General features: G+C 37.6%; 2 protein-coding genes and 1 non-coding gene across 6 annotated transcripts in view; 1 reads left to right on the top strand and 2 right to left on the bottom strand.

Annotated features, from left to right (window-relative positions):
* PPIA (peptidylprolyl isomerase A) overlaps window positions 1-21,924 on the bottom strand; it is a 194,292-nt gene that overhangs the window by 131,771 nt on the left and 40,597 nt on the right. The window lies entirely within an intron of this gene.
* Window positions 881-21,895, top strand: H2AZ2 (H2A.Z variant histone 2). Of its 3 annotated transcripts, XM_069071887.1 has the most exons (5): window positions 900-1,133; window positions 6,572-6,649; window positions 10,940-11,053; window positions 18,858-18,987; window positions 21,566-21,895. In XM_069071887.1, exons 1-5 carry the CDS (start codon window positions 1,131-1,133, stop codon window positions 21,625-21,627), a joined length of 387 nt encoding a protein of 128 aa, XP_068927988.1. In that variant the 5' UTR covers window positions 900-1,130; the 3' UTR covers window positions 21,628-21,895. The 3 variants fall into 3 exon arrangements, with proteins under 3 accessions (XP_068927991.1, XP_068927989.1, XP_068927988.1); XM_069071890.1 differs by lacking the exons at window positions 18,858-18,987; window positions 21,566-21,895 and adding an exon at window positions 15,517-15,824 and having other exon boundaries at window positions 881-1,133; XM_069071888.1 differs by lacking the exon at window positions 10,940-11,053 and having other exon boundaries at window positions 894-1,133.
* Window positions 17,266-17,370, bottom strand: LOC138149310 (U6 spliceosomal RNA). The gene has a single exon (XR_011165285.1). It is a non-coding gene; the product is annotated as a U6 spliceosomal RNA (small nuclear RNA).

Below are 21,924 nucleotides of genomic sequence, written 5' to 3'. Positions count from 1 at the left end.
GACTGACAGGTCCGAGAGAGCGCGGCCCCAAAGCGGAGAGGGGGTGGGGGTGGGGGAAGGACCTCAGACCCAGAAGTTTGGGGGGAGGGGTCAAAAAGCCAAGTTACTAGTAAACCCGGGATACCCAGACCCCAGCCGGGAGGGGAAGGGGGGGCGTTTCCCTTTAGGACCAGGCTGGGGCGCGTACCTCGGGGCAAGGGGCAGCGACGACTCCGAGGAAAAGTGTAGATGCGGGAAGGGGAAGGAGACTGAGGAGCGCTAGCGGGAGAAGGCGCTGGCGGAGAGAGGGAGGCAGGGGGATGGAAGAACCCGGGAAAAGGAGCGAGCGAGGAGGGAGGGGAAAGGGGCAAGAGAGGGAGAGGGCGGCGAGGTTACACAGGTAAGTCCCCGCCTTCGCGCGGAGCCTCCCTGGCCGCTGGATTTCCCTAGTGTGGTCCCGAGAGAAAAGGGAGGCCTGAAAGGAAAGTGGAGCTCCACCGCCATTTCCTTCTAAAACAAATCTAGGAGTAAAGGCATGAAAAAAAAAACCGAGAATGAGCGGGAAACCCACAACCGCCTCAATTAGCCTTAGCCATTGGACAGAATCTCAGTCTGTCTGAAAAGCCTGCCTCCTTGCTCGCGGGCGCTGTCTTCATTGGCGACTTTCCCACCAGCGCTAACATCCATTGGCCTGTCCTCTTGTCCATTCCGTTCTGGCGCTCAGAGGCAGGTGGAAAGTGGCTCCCATTCGCACCGCCCCCGTCCCGCGCACAAATCTGTTGGGTGTTGGGCCGGCAGGCCCCGCCCTCACGCGCCGTGTGCAAAAACAAACAGCCGTTAGCTAGGAGGCGAAGCGAGGCGGAGCCGTGTTAGAAGGGGACGCGCAATTGGGTAGCCGTGAGGGTTCAAACCAGCAAGGCGCGCGGGTATTGGCAGGGGTGAGCGCGCGGGGGGAGGCGGCTTATTGTCTGGGGCTCCGGTGGTGGCGGCGGTAGTTCCAGCGGCTGGAGCTATAGATAGTGGCGCCGGCGGCGGATCGAGACTGCTGTCAGGGTTGGTGCCGAGCGCTCGGGCTGGAGTGAAGCAGATCGGGCGCCGCGTCCTAGCGGAGGGAGCGACAACTACGCAGTGTCAGGAGCAGTGCCAAGACCATGGTGAGGGCCGGGCTGGGCCGAGCCGGGCCGGAGGCGGGGAGCGAAGCCGATCGGGGCGGGGCGAGAGCGAGTTGGCGCTTCCCCTCCCTCGGCGGAGGGCCCGGGCGCGCCGGGACGCAGGTGCCAGCGGCAGCCCGGACGGGTCGTGCGGGTTGCAGAGCGAGCCCCTAGAGGGCGGACGGGGGCAGCGGAGGGTTTGTCCTCGGCGCTCGCCGCGCCTGGCGACCAGGGGACGCGCGCGTTACCTGTTGAGCCTGGAGTTTGCTCAGAGTGTTGCCCGCCTCCAGGGCTGCGCGCTGAGCCCCAGCGCCTGGGCCGGGCTTCCAACTTGGCCCAGGCCACGCCCCCCGAGGGAGGGGGCTTTGGGAGCAGCCGCCGGGAAGAGCTGGAGTGCGGGAGGGATGTGACTCGGCTGTTAAATAACAAGTTGTTTTGAGTCAGCCTGAAGTCTGGGGACGGATGCACTTTATTTCACTCGGTCCCAGAGGTCCCCTGCCAAGCATTTGAAAAAGGCTCAGACTTTTCTTGTAATTCTCCCGTACCTTGTCGTCATGATAAACTCATGTAAGCAACATGCACGCTTTTTCCAACCAAATTCAGTCACTCTGTTTACCTCCCTGATGAGGTTTTGTTTTTAATGAAAAGTGAGGAAATGCAGGATGCGTGATTATTATGATCGAGATTTAAAGGGGTAGGTTTTTCGATTTTAATTTTTAAGGAACTTTGGAGTTTGGACAAGAAGAGTACGTAAATATATTTCTTTTCTACATACCCGAAATTGAGTGTTTGTTTTGAGGCTGGCAAATGACATCCTTTAAATGCCGACTCCTCAAGCGAAATGAACAAAACCACCCCAGATCTGTCATTAGAAAGATGCTTGTATACACACTGGCCCAGTTGGAGCTTATTCAGTGTCATTAGAAGATTTTTCTTCCCAACATGAAGGAAGCTATTAAGGAGCTGAAAGGACATGTATGGAAATCATGTGTAGTTTTAAGAATGGGAGAAGTGAATCTTGACCACAAAAAAAAGTACCTAAATTACTTTTGAGGAATCATCAAATTAATTCTAAAAGTATACTGCTTCAGAAATGAGGCCTCACACTTGCATTTTGATCAATTAATTTTTCAAGAATCCTTTGTAGAAGAAAATGTTCTTTTCCTTCTCTTCCCACCCTACAAGGGGGGGGGAGGGAAGGGCAGTTGGGGTTAAGTGACTTGTCCAAGGTCACACTTGGGCTAGTAAGTGTTAAGTGTCTGAGGTTGGATTTGAACTCAGGTCCTCCTGACTCCAGGGCGGGTGCTCTATTCACTGCTAGCTAGCCACCACCCTAAGTGATGACTTTCAAAGCCAAATTATTTTGCTCCATCACTATATAAAAATTACCCATCTCTTGAGTTCAAAAACCGTATCTTGGCGAGCAGTATGTGGTTTTAAAGTTGTCTGTTCCCCTCTATTAAGAACCTAGACACAGATGTTAAAGTAGCTATGGCTTTTTAGAATTATGCATTCATTATTATTGGTAATAAGTTTTAAAAGCAGAAACAATAATTAGTCTACAGTATGCTAAAGCTACTGGCAGAATGTGAGGCTCTAGGCAAGTCCCTTTACTTCTCAATTATAAATTGCAGAAAAATATTTATCTGCATTGGTAGATGAAATTCCACATCAGGAGCTTCCTATACAGATGAAATCATAGTTTTCATATCCTCCCCACCCCGAAATTGTAGTGATGTTCTTACTATTTTATTTTGGAATCTTATAATTTATTTTTGCATTTTGATCCTTGGGTTGGAAAAGGAACAGTCAGAATTTTAAGTGCTAAAGAATCGTTTTTTAAATTGTATTTTAATTTATTTTAAACAAATATGAAATAAGAGAAGAAAAAATGCCATGTACACAGCAGAACATAAGGGAGGATTTAATATAAAGCACTGAATTTTCACTTCAGGAAAACTTATAAATGTAAAGGATCATTTATTCTTTGTGATGTTAGGTGACAGAATTCTGTGAGAATTTTGGAATATAATGAAGACAATCCTCATTATACAGAATTGATGAGGGGAGAGTAGTAATCATATACTTTTAGACCCAGAAGGTACTTTAGTCCAACTTCCCTCCTTAGATATTTATACTTTATATTGACATAGCACTTTACTTAGTTTTCAAAGAACTGTCACTGGTAGAAACCAATAATTTATATTAAATCATACTTACTCAAGCTAGTGGTTTGGGTGATTATCTGGTCATTGCATAAGATCTTTTTAGCTAATCTCTAGAGATGTGGGGTATAATAGTTTATCAGTATCAAATGCATTAGTATTACCAAATAACAAGGACTACATTGAGTTGTCATTCTTGATTTAGGGCATTTTGTCCCAAACTGTGCCATTTTGGAATCTGAAACTTAAGGAAAGAAGAAAAGCAAAATTAATATTTACATTGGATTATTACCTGCACTTCGGGACCTGATTTTAGCAAATTAAAACATCTTGGATCCTGTTTTCTTACTTAGAAGATCATATTCGGTTCAATTTAACATTTGAACTGTTCTGTGAAAAGGATCTCATGCCTACCTTAATGTTGGAATGGAAAGATTCACAGTTATTACAGAAGCAATATTCTGAACTGATTGCTAAAGTCATAATTTTATATGCTCTTAATAATGTAAAATCTCTTATTTTTCAAAATATTTTAGGTTGGAATTAATATTTCACTTAGCTTTTCTCAAAATTAGCACTTGAATGATATATACAAAAAATGAGTTATGTATATACAAAAATATACTGTGTACATTTCCTTGTTCAAGACAAGCTCAAATAAATGATAATTTAGTTAAGATAAAAAGTTGCCTGTACTATTTCTGCAGCCATAATGATCAGCCTATATAAAAAGTGAACAAAATGAAATCATACTGAGATTTTTGAAACTTTTTTTTAAATAAAAGTTTTATATATGATATATTTTTTATGTAACTTTTATGCAACTTTTAACTTTAAAAAGTGTGTGATGATGTGGTGATGATAACCATTTTAAATAAAAACTTAACTTCAAGCAAATTTAGTACTGAAGGATCCCTTTATGTTTTGGTTAGTAAAATAAAAATCAGTATGTGAGAATTTACTATGTGACCCTCCCAAACTGATAACTCACTCGTGGAATAAGTCGATACAAAAACTTTATGAACAAATTTGCCTCCATATTTTCCTGGTACCAGAAAAAAAATTAATAAACCTTTTAGAAACTTAATGATACCTTGCCCTCTTGTTGCAAACATAACAAAACCAGTGACAACAGTAGTTGTGGAGTCTGAAAACACAGGTGGGCACAGTTATTCGGGTACCCTGCTCTACAACTTAAATTTATATTTTGTTAAATGGATACATTGTGGTACAAACTGGTGAGAGAATTTCAAGATCAGTGCCATGAGTTAGTAAGTATAAGTACAAGTTTGTTTCATGATCTGTCTGGCATTCCTGTGCTTTGACAGTTTAAAGTTGATACAGTTTAAACTGCTCATTTACTTTGTTCTAGACACTCAAATAATTTTATTACTGAGACAATAGGGTCACTCCTTTTGAATAGAATAGTAAAATTTCATTTGTTAAGAAAAGATAAAAGCAGATTTTTTTCAACTACAAAAAAATAATGGTTTTGTATCATGCCTATAATAGTATATAGTCCATGAGGTGACCTTAGATATACAGGTCATTTTAAAAGTCTTAGTAGGGCTTTAAGCTGTTAAATCATAAAATCCTATTAAGACTTTGAAGATAGTATGTATATATTGCAAGATATGTTGCAGCGGGGCGGCCAGGTAGCACAGCGAGTAAGAGCACCAGCTCCAGTGTTGAGAAGACCTGGAGATCGAATCCCGGGCTCAGACACTTAGCACCCACCCAGAAACACCTGGCCGTGTAACCTTGAGCAAGTTACTTAACCCCAATTGCTTAGAGGCGGCCAGGTGGCTCAGCGAGTAGGAGCACCGGCTCCAGTGTCTGGATGACCTGGATCAGGTCCGGGCTCAGATACTCAGCACCACACCCAGAGATAATAACTGGCCGTGTAACCTTGAGCAAGTTACTTAACCCCAATTGCTTTAAAAAAAAAAAAAAAAAATATATATATATATATATATATATATGTTGCAACTTCTTTTAATATACTGTATCACTTCAGTATTAACGGTGGGATTTCTCCCTAATAGTAGCCTAGTTGCAATTTTAATTAAATGATGGCACAGGATTGGGGGGAGGGGGGAGTGCAGCTGGACTGTGGAGACAGGGAAGAAACTATCATAGAAACTTAAATCTGGCTGAAAACCAGACAAGGTGATTCAATTTTGGTAAGAAAATATAAATTAATATTTGAGTTTTTAATTGTGTCCGATCCAAAACCTCAACCTTCAACACCCAAGTGGATATTTCTTTTGCTTATGTTAAGACTATAAACACTAATTTATATTAGTGTAGGCAGTAGGATAAGCCAGACACTTTCAACAGATTTGCCTTAAAGTTTTATATAGACAATGAGTAAATTATATGAAATGAAAAATTTGTGTATAAGTACAAAGAAAACAATAGAAGGAACATAGGGAGTAACTGGTAAGTTTTATATTTGTGTGTTCATTCTTGAAAGTATAAACAGTTGTGTATATGTTTAAATTTATTGTTTAAAACTACCTTTTAAAATGTTGTATCTTTTGAAGGAAGTATAAAGCAGTTTCCATTTTTATTTTTGGATTTAAAGTTCTTGAATATCAAGTATATAACTAATTACTATAAAATATTGTACCTTTTCTGATTTTGATTCTATTTTGATGACACCTTTAACAGAACTAGAAATACCTTTACCAAAGAACATGCTCTTAGAATGTTTAATAATATTGCTTATTTTGGTTTTTGAGTTTTTATTAGTTCTGTAAGACAATGGAAAACATTCATACAGTTTCAGTTTATAAATCCATAAGCTTAATAATACATTGAAGGAAGGACAGACTGCTAATATTTTGAAAGTTTTATGATTTAACTTTATTTTTGTCAGATTTTAAATTTTATTGTTTTATCACCTTCATTTCCTAATGTAACCTTCTCCTCACCCACTAAAATCATCCTTGTAACAATAAAAAAAATAAAGAAAGGGCCGGGGAATTAACGGGTCAGCAAAAGTAATCAACATATCAAATAAGTCTGGAATGTTCCATCCCCACCTTTGTAAGGAAGTAAGGGAAATACTTTGTAACTTTAACCTTAATGCAAGGTAGTTGCAATTTCATATTATTTAATTATACCACTGTAAAGGGCATGGGGTGGATTAAGGGGGAACAGGGACACTATTTGTTTTAACAGTATAGAGTAAAACTGTGCATATGAATTTTCTGCTTTAAATATTCAGAAACCATTCTTTCCAAATAATCTTTACATTATTTTCATTTTTAGGCTGGAGGCAAAGCTGGAAAAGATAGTGGGAAGGCCAAGGCCAAGGCAGTGTCTCGCTCACAAAGAGCTGGACTACAGGTAATGTGTGCAAAATTACTTTATTTTGGACCAAAGATTTTTTTATGTTCATGAATGGTATAATTAGGAAACTTAATAGAGATACATCTCTAATAAGTGCCTAGCAGACTTTTGGAAAGAATAGATGTGGGGAGACATTAGGGTATGATGAATAAGAGTATTGGACTTAGTAATGCTTGGATTCTATTCATACCTCAGGTACTAAGTAGCATTGTGTTTCTTCATCTCTAGATGGAAATAATAATAGTACCTATGTCATACATAGGGTTGTTGCATACATAAATGTCAGCTAATATCACTACCATTATGAATTTAGAAGTAATAGTTGAAGCCTGGAAAGGTGATGAGAGCATGCACATAAAAAAAAGCAGGAGGACAAGGATGGTGCCTTAGAGAAACTCTCTTTTAGGAGGCAGGACAAAGAAGATTCAGGGAAGGATCCTAGGAGACTAGGTCAGAGAGGAAAGAGAAGAACTGGAAGTAGTTAATGAAACCCATGGAAGAGAATTTCAAGAAACTGGGTGTGAACAGTAGTGCCAACTGCTATTTGAAGGTCAAGATAGGGAAGTCATTGGAGTTTTTGAAAGTATTGTTTCATCTAGGTGGTAAAAATAGGAGCCCCAGTAGGGCATTATGGGTCATGAGGAAATTATACGTACTTATTCAAGAAATCTGACTCTGAAAATGAAGGAAATAATACTAAAGCTAAAAGGGCTAATATAGTCAAAACAAAGGTTCTTTTTAAGCTTAGGAGATTATTTGTACAAAGAATCTACTAGAGAGGAAGAGTTTGAAAATGCTATAGAAAGCAAAGATACTTGTTTTTCGTTGCTTTTGTAAAAATTTTGAACTTACACACACTCTCACTCCCAGAAGATTCTATCTGAAACCATGAATCTCCATTTTATAACACTTGGGATTTTTTAAAGTATATAATAAATTACACACATTACTTTTTTTTTTTTTGAGGGGGGAGGGCAAGGCAATTTGGGTTAAGTGACTTTCCCAAGATCAAACAGCTAGTAAGTACCAAGTGTTTGAGGCCATATCTGAACTCAGGTCCTCCTGACTCTGGGGCAGTACTCTATTCACTACACCACCTAGCTGCCCTCACACATTACTTTTAAACCTGTCCCGCTTGTCTTTGGTACCATCTGAACTTCTGTTCTCTTCTGTGCAATTTTTTAAATGTTTCAGTTACCCTGTTTTTTTGGGGGGGAGAGGGGTGGGGGTTGGTTGTTATGGCTAATCCCTGCTTTCTCTTCCCATTAAACAATCAAGAGAAAGAAAAATAAATAAATAACTTTACGAGAAATTAGCACAATCAGGTGAAACAACACTACACAGTGACCGTCTCCAAAAATATATCTTTCTTAACCTTAAGTCATTTTCTGTCATAAGGTAAGTAGCATAAGAACCCTGGGTTCTTTGGAGATATGTGGTTGGCTGTTACACAGATTTGAGTTCAAAATTGGTTTTCTTTATGGTGTCTTTGTATAAATTGTTCTCCTTATTCTACTCACTTTACCTTCCGTCAGTATTACCAAGGATTTTCTTTATAGTCATCTCTTTGCACCTGCTTTTTCTTAGTGCTCAATAATATTTCACTACATTCCTACACTACAATTTGTTCAGCCATATTTTGCTTTTTTTCCCCCTCTTCTTATTCCAGAAGAGATACTTGAAAAATTCACACTTAAATAGCATTTCAAATTTTATAGTGATTTTTTTTTCTCACAGTAACTTTATATAGTAGGTAGTTATAAGTATCAATTTCACAAATTATTGAGATTTTAGCAGGTTAAGTGATTAGCCTACTGCCATGCATCTAGTACCAGATGGAGGACTGAAACTCGGGTCTTTTCTGACACCAAGTATTAGACCTAGTATTTGTTTTACTGGTTCAAAGGGCACATGTACAGTTTTTTTTTGTTTTGTTTTGTTTTTAAAGCAATTGGGGTTAAGTAACTTGCCCAAGGTTACACAGCTAGTTTTTTGTGTGTGTTAAGTGTCTGAGGCCAGAACCGAAGTCGGGTTCTCCTGACTCTGGGACCGGCACTTTACTTACTGTGCCACCTAGCTGCCCCTATTTCATTTTTTTTCTATCATGTTAGCCAATTTGATGAGTGTAAGAGGGTACGTAGGAGTTGTTTTAATTTGCATTTTTCTAATTATTAGTGATTTAAAGCATTTTTATATGACTTGACAGCTTTAGTTTCTTCTGAAAACTGCCTGTTTATATCCTTTGATTATCAAGTAGGGAATGGTTCTTATTTTTATAAATTTGGCTCGGTTCTCTGTTTGAGAAATGAGACCTTTATCAGAAAAACTTGGTATTAAAAATCCTACCTTCTAATTTTGGCTGCATTAGTTTTTTACAAAATTTTTAAAATTTTACATAGTCAGAATAAGCCATTTTACTTCCTGTGATCTTCTCTATCTTGTTTGGTCATTTTTCCATGCTTTCCTAACCTCACCATACCTTGGTTTCCATATCTGTAAAATTTAGGAGTTCAAACTAGATGTCCTCCAAGGTCCTTTCCAGATCTAAATCTGTGATTCTGTGGTATCTTCTAATGTTAAATATATGTTTTTGATGAAATAGGTGGGAAATAAATAGGATGGGAAAGGCTTAGAAATGGTCACTGTAGAGTATGTGTTAGGGATTCAGCAAGAGATGACAAGGTTGTTGAGTGGTGTTGAATGTCCTTTCGATAATATGAATTTGTTCATGAGAGTCAGTCAACAAATATTTATCCAAGACACTATTTGTCACACACTGCCCTGTCCCAAAGTGCTAGATATTAAAGAAAGATAAAAACAGCTTCTGTCCTAAAGGAGCTGACAATAAAAAATACATATAGAGTAAGTAGAAGGGAACCTTGAGGACAAGGCTTTAGTATTGAAAGAATCTAGAAAGGATTCCTGCAGAAGATGGCATTTACTCTGAATCGTAAAGGAAGTTAGGGACTCTAAGAGGCAGAAATTTGAAAGAGAGCAGCATTGTAAGAGTGGGAAACAGCCAGTTTAATGGCAGAGAGAAGGGAGGTGGGCTGTTTTGAATGAGGAATAGCAAGTTATAGACTTTGTGGAAGGGAGTAAAGTTTAAGACTGGAAAGATAAGGGGCCCAAGTTGTGACAAGCTTTAAATGTTAAAAGATTTCATATGTGATCTTGAAGATAATAAGCCACTGGACTATATTGAGTAAGGAATGGGTTTTATGATCAGATTAATCGTTTAGGAAAATTACTTCTGTCAACAGAATGGAGATTGGATTGGAACAAGGAGACACAGTTAGAAGACATTGCAATAGAGAAGAAGTGAAAAAGGCCTGAACTAGAATAATGGCTGTAAGAGAAGGGGATACGTAACATAGGCTGTAGAGCTAGAAATGACAGGATTTGGCATTGAATTTGGATATGTGTGTGAGGGGTAGAAGATTGCACTAAGTCTCCAAACCTGAGTAACTGGGAGGATGGTGGTACCCTTGGCAGAAAGAGGGGAGAGTTTTGGGCAAAAAGATAATGAGTTCTGTTTGGAGGTGTTAAATTTGGGGTGCCTGTAGGACATCTGATTCAAGGTATCCACTGGGTAGCTGATGATTTGGGACTAGAACTCAGGAGAGCTGACTGTTTCAATCTCAGAATCCTCAACCTAGAAATGATTGCTGTATCCATGCAAGCTGATGAGATTTTAATTCAATTTGACAAGCACTTATTGAGCACCTAATAATATACAGGTGCTAAAGATACCAAGACTAAAATGAAATTAGTCCCTGCCCTCAGAGTCTTATAGCCTACCAGGGAAAATAGCATTGTTTCACAGATGAATGAATACAGAATAATTGGGAGAGAGAGGGGAAGAGGAGCAGCACCTGGAGTGATGAAAGGCCTTGGTAGAGGGGGTCCAAGAAGCAGAAGTGAAGGGGTTATGCTCAAGTAATATTTACTCCTTAGAGCTTTGCCACTTGTTAGAGAAATGTGGAGCTCTCTACCATATTAGACCTATTTTCTTTTCCATTTTTTTCCCATGAGAAAGAAAGGAAGAAAAAGGTAAAACTTGTTCTCTCTTTGCCAGGAATTCAGTCTCTAGTCCAGACCTTAGGAGTTAGGTTTCAGGAACAATTAATTGCCAGAGTTTAATCTGAAATAGTTGACTGTTTATAGCTGAACTGAGTTTTCTCTTTTCATATTTTACTCCAATTATTGTTCTGACAGTTTATTCTAAATAAAATATTCAATAACTTAACTTTTTAAAGTGCTTCATAATTGAGATTGTTTCTATTTCAGTTCCCAGTGGGACGTATCCATAGACACTTGAAGACTCGTACCACAAGTCATGGACGAGTGGGTGCTACTGCTGCAGTATATAGTGCTGCAATTCTGGAGTATCTCACTGCTGAGGTTTGTGAAGGTTTTTTTAAATATTACTAGTCAGTTAATAAACATTTTTTTAGGTACCATGTACTCATTTCTAGTACATCCATAGCCTCCAAAAATGTTATTAATTAGGTGTTGGTAACCTAGAGTATGTCTGCCAAATAAAGTATATATCCAAGCTGATTTTCTCATTCCCCAGTCAGCAGAATGCTGCCCACCACCCTATTTCCCCATGTGTAGCCACATGCACACATATCCCTCAGACCCCTCTTGTTAGACCTGCTGTGGTGGTTGTTGTTTGTCCTTCATTTTCTGAAAGAGGACCGTAACATCAGGGAGGTGCTGCCTTGATATGCAAGTGAATTGGATTTAAGTGAGAGAGGGCTATGCAAAGTCACTAGCCTCATTTTCTCCTCCAGAGCCATCTGGGTCCAGTGGCAATATAAATCTGGATGACCGAAGATGGCCCTGGATGTAGTAGGAGACCTTGACCTTTTAAGCTAAGGTCTTTCCCAGGTCTCAGTTTGACTGAGGCAGCTCCCATTCAGTGATTAAGGCTAGATAAGAAATGAGAAATGAGTCAGAGAATGGTCTCTTTTACCTAGTTAAAAAAAATCTATATGGGAGGGGAAGACCCTCAGGGTTTCTGGTCAAAACAAACTATTGCTATTTCCCTTCACTCTGAGCCAATCAAGGCCCAAAGAATAACCAGGTGGGGCTTGACCCAGTTTCTTTTGTTGACCAGTCAATGCTAACCAGAATGATTTGAGTTTAAGTCATGATCCTTAAGAGAAAAAAATCTATCTAAACCCCAAGATATATTTCACTGTTTCTGTGATCAAAATTTACATTCCTTTGGGCAGAGCACTTACAGGTACTACCCTACTAAAAAGACCCCAACTCACAGGCTTTGTTTAAAAGATAGTTTGTAAGTCATTTGTTAGGAGTTCACTTCTTCGTTTTCCAATACAAAACGTCATGGGGTTCCAGGTTACCCTACAAGATATTGAATAACAATAACCTTTATATAGCATTTATTAGGTGCCAGGCATGGTGCTAAAATACCTGTTTGGTCCATGGTTTAATGGTGATGCAGTACATTTGTGATGGGGGAAAGCAGTATTAAAATTGTTTTGAAATTAAATTTTATCTCAAACCAGTGCTTGAAGAAAAGCAGATTCAATTATTCCGTAAGTCAAGTTCTAGGTACCTTCAATCTGCTGGAACATAACTATGTATGCTGAAGTGATTAAGGGGGAGCTCCTTGAGTTTCTGAAATAGCTGTCAAAAAATCCATACACTTCCTAGTATTATTTCTGGTCTGGTTATTTAGGATTTTTGATGATTGGATTCTAGAGAAATGAGAGCTTGTTGTATAACATTTGAGACAATTATATTTGTGTAACCTTAAAAGTTTCCTAAATAGGGGCCCACAAGCCATATTTTAAGATACTCCAAGATTCTTCCCTAAATTATTTTGAAGATTACAGATCACTCTAATCAGTATAAGGATATATGTGTGTCTGTGTGTTTTTGTATAATTTGATTTAATTAATTTCTTTTAGTAATTTTCTTAAGTGTAGCCTTATTATTAGATAATAAATATTTTTCATAACTCAGATGTAGATGTCATTTTTTAAAAATATTCACTGCACTTTTTAAACTTAAGTAATTTATTTTGGTGAGCTTCTTTCCCTCATAATATAGTTTGCAACTACATTAGAAAGTTAAGGATGATTTTTGTTTATTTTGAAAAGCTCTTTAGCATAGTATGTAAGGGCTGTACTTGGAACCAGGAAGAACTTGAGTTTGAATTCAGGTGTGATCTCTAATGCTTGCTAGCTCTGTAACAATGGATGAATGAATCATTTAACCCTACTGACCCTTAGTTTCTTTTTCTATAAAAAAGCTATACCTATAGTATCTACCTCACAGCATTGTGATATTTAAATGAGGTAAAGTGCTTGACAACCTCTTAAGTGCTGTATAAATAATAACTATTTAGGCAGATGTGTAGTATATGTGGCCTAGAAAATCCAAAAAGTCACCTCGCTCCATTAATATTCACTCAGCAAATATTTATTAAGCACCACTATGTTGCCAGACACTGTGCTAAGTGCATGATAAATAATTAAGTATATCACGTAAAATGAATCCACAAAAATGCATATTTATATTCACATTTACAGAAGAGGTTTAAGGAAGAGATGCCATTTGTAAAAATGATGTTAAAATATCGCATATTTTAATAACCCAATAATAAATATATAATACACAAAGGGAACTATAAAACTTTAATGGTAGATACAAAGGAAGGCTTGAATAGTGGGAAGTGATTTCTTTTGTGGTTAAGAACATTAAACTGTAAAAATAACATTACTCCCCAACTTAATTTATGGATCTACTACAGCACCAGTTAGAATAATAGAACCATGGAACAGCATAAAAATATAACTCATATAGCTCTTGAAGCTACATAAAATTTGCCTTTGCTTTAAGCTTTTTATACTTTAAAGCACCTTCTTCACAAAGTATTATGCCTATTTAATAGAAGAGAAAATGTCTCGAGAGGTTAAGTGACTTAACCAGGTTCACATAGACCTGGCATTGAACTTAGGTTCATCATTGAAGACTCAGATTCATCATCTATGCAATGTGGTAGGAATTAGAGGGATCCCAGAAATAGAGTCATATACATAGAACGTCTTAATATAATAATACTAATTAAATTAGGAGAATGAATTATTTTAATTGCATATTTGTCTTTTACCTTTTGAAATTGCTTATGAATTTTTCCAAATGTAAATTTGTTAGCTATAGGCCACCTGCCAGCTCTAATGCTCAAAGCTGAGAAACACAGGTTTCCCTGTCTCTGCCCTACATTAACCTTCTGGGCACCCCAAGCTTTCCCAGTAGGCCAATGGCAAAGGGTGGGAGAGAAGCTGAGGAGCACTGGTACACAGTGGAGAGAAGCACAGAGGGGATTACATCTTGCTGGGGAGGACAAACACAAACCTTTTATGTTTGCCATGAGCATTGGGGAAAAGGCTTAAACCAATAAATGGGCAAGTCCTTCCTTGTCCATGTAAAGTGTAATTGGGCTGCTTGCCTCAAATGAACATAGAAAAGAAATTATTGCTATAATAAATTCCAAATACAATTATTCTACATGTGTGTGGAGTAGAGTTTTTCCTTTTTATTTGTTTATTTTTCGTTTTCAGTTTTCACTTTTAAGAGATTTTGAGTTCTAAATTCCTCTCCTTCCCCAAGATGGCCTGCAATCCGATATAGACTATACATATGTGATCATATTAAACATTTTGGAATGGATTTTTTTTTACTATTGAAGGCTCAGCAAAAGAAGTAAGGATACGTTTTATTACATGGAAATAAGCAAAAGTAATTGAATAATTTGAAAGCAAAAATAATGTCTAAAAACAGAATGGGAGAAATATGTTTCTGCTAAGTATGACTTAGAAAAGCATGATTTCTACAATTTAAAGTGAACTATTATCATTGTCACTCTAATAATCAGTCTCTAATGATCAAAAGCTGTGAACAGGCAGTTCATAAAAGCAAATAATAGGTAAACATTTTGAAAAATGTTTCTGTCTTACACAATAAATTGTCCCCAAAAAAGGATACATTAATTTCTGAGAGTCAGCTTCATGTAATGGTTCAGAGTTTAGGAGGACCTGAGTTCAAGACCTGCCTTGGATACATACTGAGTGAGTGACACTAGGAAAGTGTCTTAACGTTTAGATGCCCCCAGCATCTCTCAAAGAAAAGCCCGTGTTCAGTGGTAGAGGGAGTTTAACTTACTTGGAGGTCCCTATACCAGTAAAATCATATGTTCAAGTCTTTCTTCCCCCAACCCCTCCTCCCTTAAATGAAAACATGACAGCCTGTGATTCGGATAGCTGTGGAGAAAGAGGCACACTTACATTGTAGTGACAGGTTAAAAAAAAAAAGTGGCACAGTCTTTTCAAAAAGCAATTAATAATATGAAGTAAAATCTGTAAAAATTTACAACCCTTGACAGAGTAGTCTCCCAGTTGGAAATAGTGGCCCAAGGAAATAATTGAAAAGGAAAAAAGGCCCATTTGTACAGACATATTTATAGTTACTCTGTTTATAATCATCAGAAACTGGAAACAACCCAAATGCTTGAAAGCTTGGAGATAGCAAAACTGGTATGTCAAAGCTGTGGAACATTTTATGATAATAAATAATAAAATATATAAAAACTCTGTGGAATGCAAAGTAGAAAATTAGAACCAGGAGTATTATATATACACTAACTTTTTTTTAAAATGATTATTTAAATATTAAGATTGGATGGATTTAAGTTGTGTAAAATTTAAGTTGATTTATAAAATTTTCTTAATTTTTAAAGATACTTTTTCAAATGCAAGTTATCAATGAATTTATATCATATTGCCTTATCTGACTAATCTTTGCCCCTTTCTATTGCTATTTATTTATAGATTGGAAAAGAAATAGGAACTTTCTTGCCCTTTTAATTCCAAAATGACTTCTCCTTTTGGAATGGACCCATCTAAAGAGCAGAAGAAACATATCTTTTCTACATGTGTCATAAGAAAACTGATAAAAGCTAGATTATCTCCCATAATAAATTCAGATGTCTGTGACTTTATTTAAACCCTTATTTGTGAACATAATTTTTTCCCCTAAATACTTCAGGCTAGCCATGACATTTTGTAATTGGTGTTATACCTGTAGAGATTGGATGCTCTACTCTTCAGTTAATAAAGATGGACAGATATTCAAAATATGGACAAGTGTTGACAAGACCTGTGTTCAGATCTAGCCTCAGACATTTACTAGCTGTGTGACCCTGGGCAAGTTACTTAACCTATTTGCTCAGTTTCTTCATCTGTAAAATGAGGATAATAATAGCACTAACCTCCCAGGGTTGTTGTGAGGATCAAATGAGATAATTGTAAAGTGCTTAGCATGTGTTAAGCACTATATTAAATTAACTTCATATATATATAGTTTATATATCTTAGAAAATTGTTATATAAATACATTGTCTCAAATACTTTAACGTATTTAGCTTCTCTGTGTGCCTAGCAGTATTCTGTCTTTGGGGATAAATAAAAAAATCTGTGATAAGACCTTGTTCCTACTCTCAAGTAGCTTACAGTTCCTTAGGGGGGAGATGTTTCCTTTTGTTGTTGCATTATGGGGCAATGTATCATTGAATACCAGAAAGTTAAAGTAGTTTAGATTCAGAGCTGGAAGGGGTGTCAAGGCCCACCTAATCCACCCTTCCTTTTACAGATGAGCAAACGGGGGTGGGGCAAGGGGGTGTTAAGATGGAGGTGGGACAAATGCATTCCCAAAGTCACCTGTGTGTGTAATCAGTGTCAGAGGGGGCAGACCATTTGAACCTGTCCCTAGATTCCATTATATCACGATACCAAGACACCTTTAATGACAGGGGATTTGAATTAGACTCACTTGAAGAGCATGAGAAGGACATGAGTGGATTAAAGAAGGCGCCTTAGAGGAGTTGGATGCTCGAACGTGGGTCTGTGCGTGATTGTGAGGAGTATTTGAGTGGTCTAGGGAGCTTGTGGATTAGGAAGCGACTTTTACTCATGGAGGGTGGTAACTTCTCTACAACTCAGAGTTTTTGGAAGGTGCCTAGAGTGCTGAAAGGTTAAGTGACTTCCAGGGTCACACAACCAAGATATATTCGAGCTATGACTTGAAATCATATCTTCCTGGCTCCAAGGACAGCTCTCTGTTCACTACAGTAAGTACCAGAGAGTACATACTGGGGGATAGTAGTGGTTGGGTTGGATTTTAGGTTTAATGGGACCTTGAATGTTAAGATGAGATTTGTAGGCATCGGAAGAAACCATGAGAACTGTGAAAGAGCTAGTGTGATGATCCATGTGTGAAGTGCTGACTTTAGGTTAGGGTGGAGGTACCAATAAGAAATGGACAGAAAAATACAAATTCAAAAGGTGTTTTAATGGAAAAATCAGCTGTACTTTTTGCGAGATAGTTGACATAGGCAACGATAGGAAGGAACCAAAAATTATTTTAAAGCTTTCACACTGTCATCACTGAGGGAATTAAGGTGTTAACAGAATTGGGCAAATTAGGGGTTTGTGGGGCTATAGATTATGATCTGTACTCTCCGATTTAATATACCTTAAAACTTCTTATATATATAGGTTCTCTCACACACAAATACATTTTTAAATATGGAACACTTAACAAATTTGTATGTCAGCCTTGCCTAGGAACCATGCTGATCTTTTCTATTGCTCCAATTTTAGTATATGTGCTACCAAAGCAAGCACCAAAAATACATTTTAACAAGAATATATATGTGTATATATATATAATTTTTAAAAAATTAATTTATTTTTATCTGTCCTGGTACTAAGTCACTCTGGAAGATGCTATTAAGCTTCAAAGAGATTCTTAGTTCAGTTCAGTGGATTTATGCTGACAGATGTAGTGCTTGTTTAACATTATTCAGATAAAGAATCAACCTTATTGTCTCCTTGCAAGTGCAGAGTAAGTCTCTTATCTCTAGAAATTCAGAGATTCAAGTGAATAGAGGATTGTTTGGAATGGAGTAGATCTGGTCAAGTGGGTAGAGTGAGATAGGCTAGTGTACATTCCCTATTTGGAAAGACAGAAACCATTCACTGTTCAAGGAGCCAACCCAGACTCTACCCAAGCAATATTTCCCATTCAGTTACTGAATTCTCTATTCTCTATAGTTCTCATTCCCTTGCCGGGGGTGGGGGGAGGGGGGGAATGTCCTCCTTCCCTTCTTCTGTTCCCTGTCAATGCAGTACAACCATGGAGCTCACACAAATTTATTGGGATGTTGTTTTTTGCTTTTTAAAAAGAAAAACATAATTAAATCCCATCATAAAGGCCTCTTTGCTTGAATGTAATTTCTCTTGGCAAATTGTACATTTATAATATTGCCAGTGGAAAACACTGCTTTCTTGAAGGCACTGACTATTAGTCTGGAGTGATGGTCACAGTGTTAGGGATTCCAAAGGTCTTCAGGAAATTCTATTTGAAGATAACAGACATTTGTTTAAAATCCAAATAGGGCAAGGGAAAAAATATAACATCCGATTGTTAACCTGAAACATAAAAATTTCAGAAGATTCAAAACACATTCATTTAGCACTGAAATAATTGTCCTATGTTAGAGTAGTAGGCTTTGGGAACATTAATAAATAAAAAGAAATTATTGATATATAACTCAGAGAGTTAAGTTAACCAAAATTTTTACATACCAGTTGGGGAAATAGCCAGAGAGATCTTTAATTAAAGGTGATGTTTTTGACCTCATTGTTTAATGCAAATTATATACCAAGAATCTTTAATATAGGGAACTCCAATTTCCAGGACCAGTCCCAGTTTCTCTAAGACAAGTAGATACAACCTAGAGAATTGCTTGAAATACAGAAAGATTGTGACTTGTCTGGGTCACAATAAATATGAAGAGTGGGGCTTCATCTGTAAGATAAGAGAATTGGACTAGATAACCTTGACTCTTCCAGCTCTGAATCTATTATCCTGTGCTTTTTGAAAGAATCAGATAAAGTAATATATGTGAAAGAACTTTTAAAACCTTAAAGCCCTGTACAGATATAAGAGAAATCAAAATTTATTTCCTTAATGTATTTATGATTTTGTATTGTATGCACAAATACTGTCATGATTTTTTTTCTAATCTTACTCTGAGTTGACTTGTATGAATTGTAATAGCTGATAATCTTCAATTTTCCTTGAATGATTTCATGAACACTTTCTCTAGGTGCTGGAACTGGCAGGAAATGCTTCTAAGGATCTCAAAGTAAAACGTATAACTCCTCGTCACTTACAGCTTGCAATCCGTGGTGATGAAGAGTTGGACTCCCTTATCAAGGCTACCATTGCTGGTGGTGGTATGTAGTACCTTTTTAAGTAGAGGAAGTTTGGGATCATGTATACATAGATATATTTATGTGTATATATGACTGGCCATTAATCTGGTTGCATTTGAGTGACAAGTTGGAAACTTTGCTGCTATTATTATTACTCCCAGAACTAGAAGTAATTTCACCTACATGGGGAGTTCAGTATCAATACTGATGAAAAACTTAACAGTTTTTGTTCCTGGGGCACTCAGAGGTTAAGTGATTTTCCTGTGCTCACATAACAATTTTTCAAGGGCACAACGTGAACTTAGTAAGTCTTGCTGGCTTCCAACCCTGCCCTTTATCTGCTATGCCATGCCATGCTGCTCCTCACAGTCCATTATGCCAGGCTTCTAGCTGAGCATTGTTAAATAATTTTTCTTAAGTGTAGATGTGACCAGGAGATCCCCTACTATCTACTCCAGTTGCTTTATCTTCTCTATAGGATAAAATATAAATCCCCCACTGAACTTTTAAAATCCTTCACAACCTGAACCCACATATCTTTGCAGCCTCTTGTTCTTCAGTCCAGCCACATTGGCCTCTCTGTTCTTCACACAAACCCAACCCCCTTTTCTTCCCCATCCCCACTTTCTCATCTCTGTGCCTTAGCTCTGGCTCTGTGCCTTCCTTTTTTATTTCCACCTTATACATTCTCTTTCTTCCTTTAAGACAATTCTTAAGCACCATCTATTGCATAAAACTATTTCCAGTCCCTTCTAACTGCTAATGTCCTGTCTCCCAAACTTCTTTCTATTTAACTGCTTTATACATAATTGCATTTTTTCACTTTATATTTATGCTATATGCTTATATATAAGTACTTGTATCCCCATTAAAATGTAAGCATATAGTAGGTGCTTTAATAAATACTTCATGATTCTTGGACTTTGGAGCAAACCACACACATAGCCACACCTCATTAATAGAACCCAACAGCAGCAAACAATGAGTTAGCTATTTAGCACACTTGCTGAGAAGTGTCTTCAGTTCCCTGTCTAATGTTATGGTAACTTGGGGTCTAAAAAGAGGAAGAGTTAGTGATAACACCTGGACTGTGATGAATGACTTTGAGGTGGTATATATACCACTCCCCAAATTCCCAGGCTTATCTTCTTGTTTTAAGCATTGATAGCCCCTGCCCTGCCTTGGTGGTGGTTAGAATTCTACTATTCAAAGGCCTTATTCAAATAACACAACATGAAAGAAATGGAGCAAACCACTAGTCTACACATTCATGCCACATTGAATTCAGCATTTACAGTAATAGAGCTTGCATCCATCTACAGAATTGTGGTATTCCATATGGATTAGAGGCAAGAATATCCTCAAAACCATAGACCTAGCATCACCATGTAGACAAACTATTTGAAACTTACGGGTTGTAGAGAATATATTTGATGCAGCTGTTAAGAATGCCAAGAAACAAAAAATAAAAGAAAGAATGACAAAAACTTTACTGGGAAAAACTTGGGAATGTACATTGGAACAATGAAATACCCATAATCTCCTTTCACTGAGCTTCCTAAACAACAGCAAACTTCTAGAATAATAAACATAATCTGTCCTTCAGTACAAAGGAGGAAAAGGCCCCAGGTTACTGTTGTCAGCATGGAGAATTACCCAGAAGTTATCAAGGTTCCCTTATCTGTGATTCTTTGAATTTATACTTTGCATGTACATTTTTTTCATAAAAATAAATATAACTTTGCTTCCGTAAACATGTCTCTCTTTAACCTTGCCTTGTGGCTATATAATGATTTTTATCAAATTGCCTCTTATATACACTAGAGGCAGTGTGACATAGTATGTGTAGAGCTAGCCTGTGAGTCAGGAAGTCTTGGGTTCAGGTCTCACCTCTGAAACACTAGACTATCACTTAACCCTAGAGCATGTCATTTAAGCTATCAACGTCCCAGACATTTGTTTAAGACTAAAAGTTAAAGAATGATTGTTGATCCTCATTGGTAAAGGGAGTTCCCTACACAGATGAAATCACAGGTCTGAACAACAGCAAAAACTTTAAAAGCCCTAATCCTTAGAAATGTCATAGTAATATTAACTTACATAAATTACTTGTGTGGGTTTTTTTTGTTTTGTTTTTGTTTTGCTTTTTAGAGGGCAGTTGGGGTTAAGTGACTTGCCCAAGGTCACATGGCTAGTTTTTGTGTTTTAAGTGTCTGAGGCCAGATCCGAACCCAGGTCCTCCTGACTCCAGGGCCAGTGCTCTATTCACTGCGCCACCTAGTCACCCCTGTGTTTTTGTTTTTAATAAATTTTTATTGATGCCTTTGGTATATTGCCTAAATTTCTCCTTGTATTTTTCCCCTTTCCTCTTTCAGAGAGCCATTCCATATAATCAAAAATAAAGCTAAGGAATTGTTAAATGTTTTCACTTTTATAAAGTATCTAAATTAAAAAGGAATAGAATGACAGCTCTAGAATAGAAAAATAAATTATCAATTTAATAGTTTCTGTAATGTAATCACTTGTCACTGAATTATAGAATAAATTTGTAAATATTAGAGAAGTCTTACCGATAATCTTGTTTCTCCTTTTAATTTAGGTGTGATTCCTCACATCCACAAGTCTCTGATTGGAAAGAAAGGACAGCAGAAAACTGCATAGAGTGTTGTTTTAACCAACCCTCTTCCTCTCTGTCATTGTACTGTAACTGGGACAGAAGAAATAATGGGGATATGTGGAATTTTTTAAAATAGTTAAATGGAAAAGCATAGACAATTGACTGTAGACATGATAAAACATTTGTATGTTCTTTAGATTCCAAGTTTGACAAAGTATCTTGTCATGTGGCAGCAATTTGTGTGTTGATTGGCTAGGTTTCTTCCCATGTGTTTTATACAAAAATGGACTGATAAAACCATTTTTTACAAAATTGTCTCAGCTGTTCTGTTCATACTATGT

This window comes from Petaurus breviceps, unplaced genomic scaffold (genome assembly GCF_028583685.1).
Source record: "Petaurus breviceps papuanus isolate PSGF00001 unplaced genomic scaffold, PetGlider_PUasm1.0 90845, whole genome shotgun sequence".
In the NCBI taxonomy this organism is placed as follows: domain Eukaryota; kingdom Metazoa; phylum Chordata; class Mammalia; order Diprotodontia; family Petauridae; genus Petaurus; species Petaurus breviceps.
This window is presented reverse-complemented; position numbering and strand designations above follow the sequence as displayed.

What these genes read in the sequence shown, in the direction of transcription:
- H2AZ2 (XM_069071887.1), top strand. An exon ending in CACAAAGAGCTGGACTACAG is followed by an intron (nt 6,650 to 10,939) that starts GTAATGTGTGCA and finishes TTTCTATTTCAG; the next exon opens with TTCCCAGTGGGACGTATCCA. An exon ending in TGGAGTATCTCACTGCTGAG is followed by an intron (nt 11,054 to 18,857) that starts GTTTGTGAAGGT and finishes CACTTTCTCTAG; the next exon opens with GTGCTGGAACTGGCAGGAAA.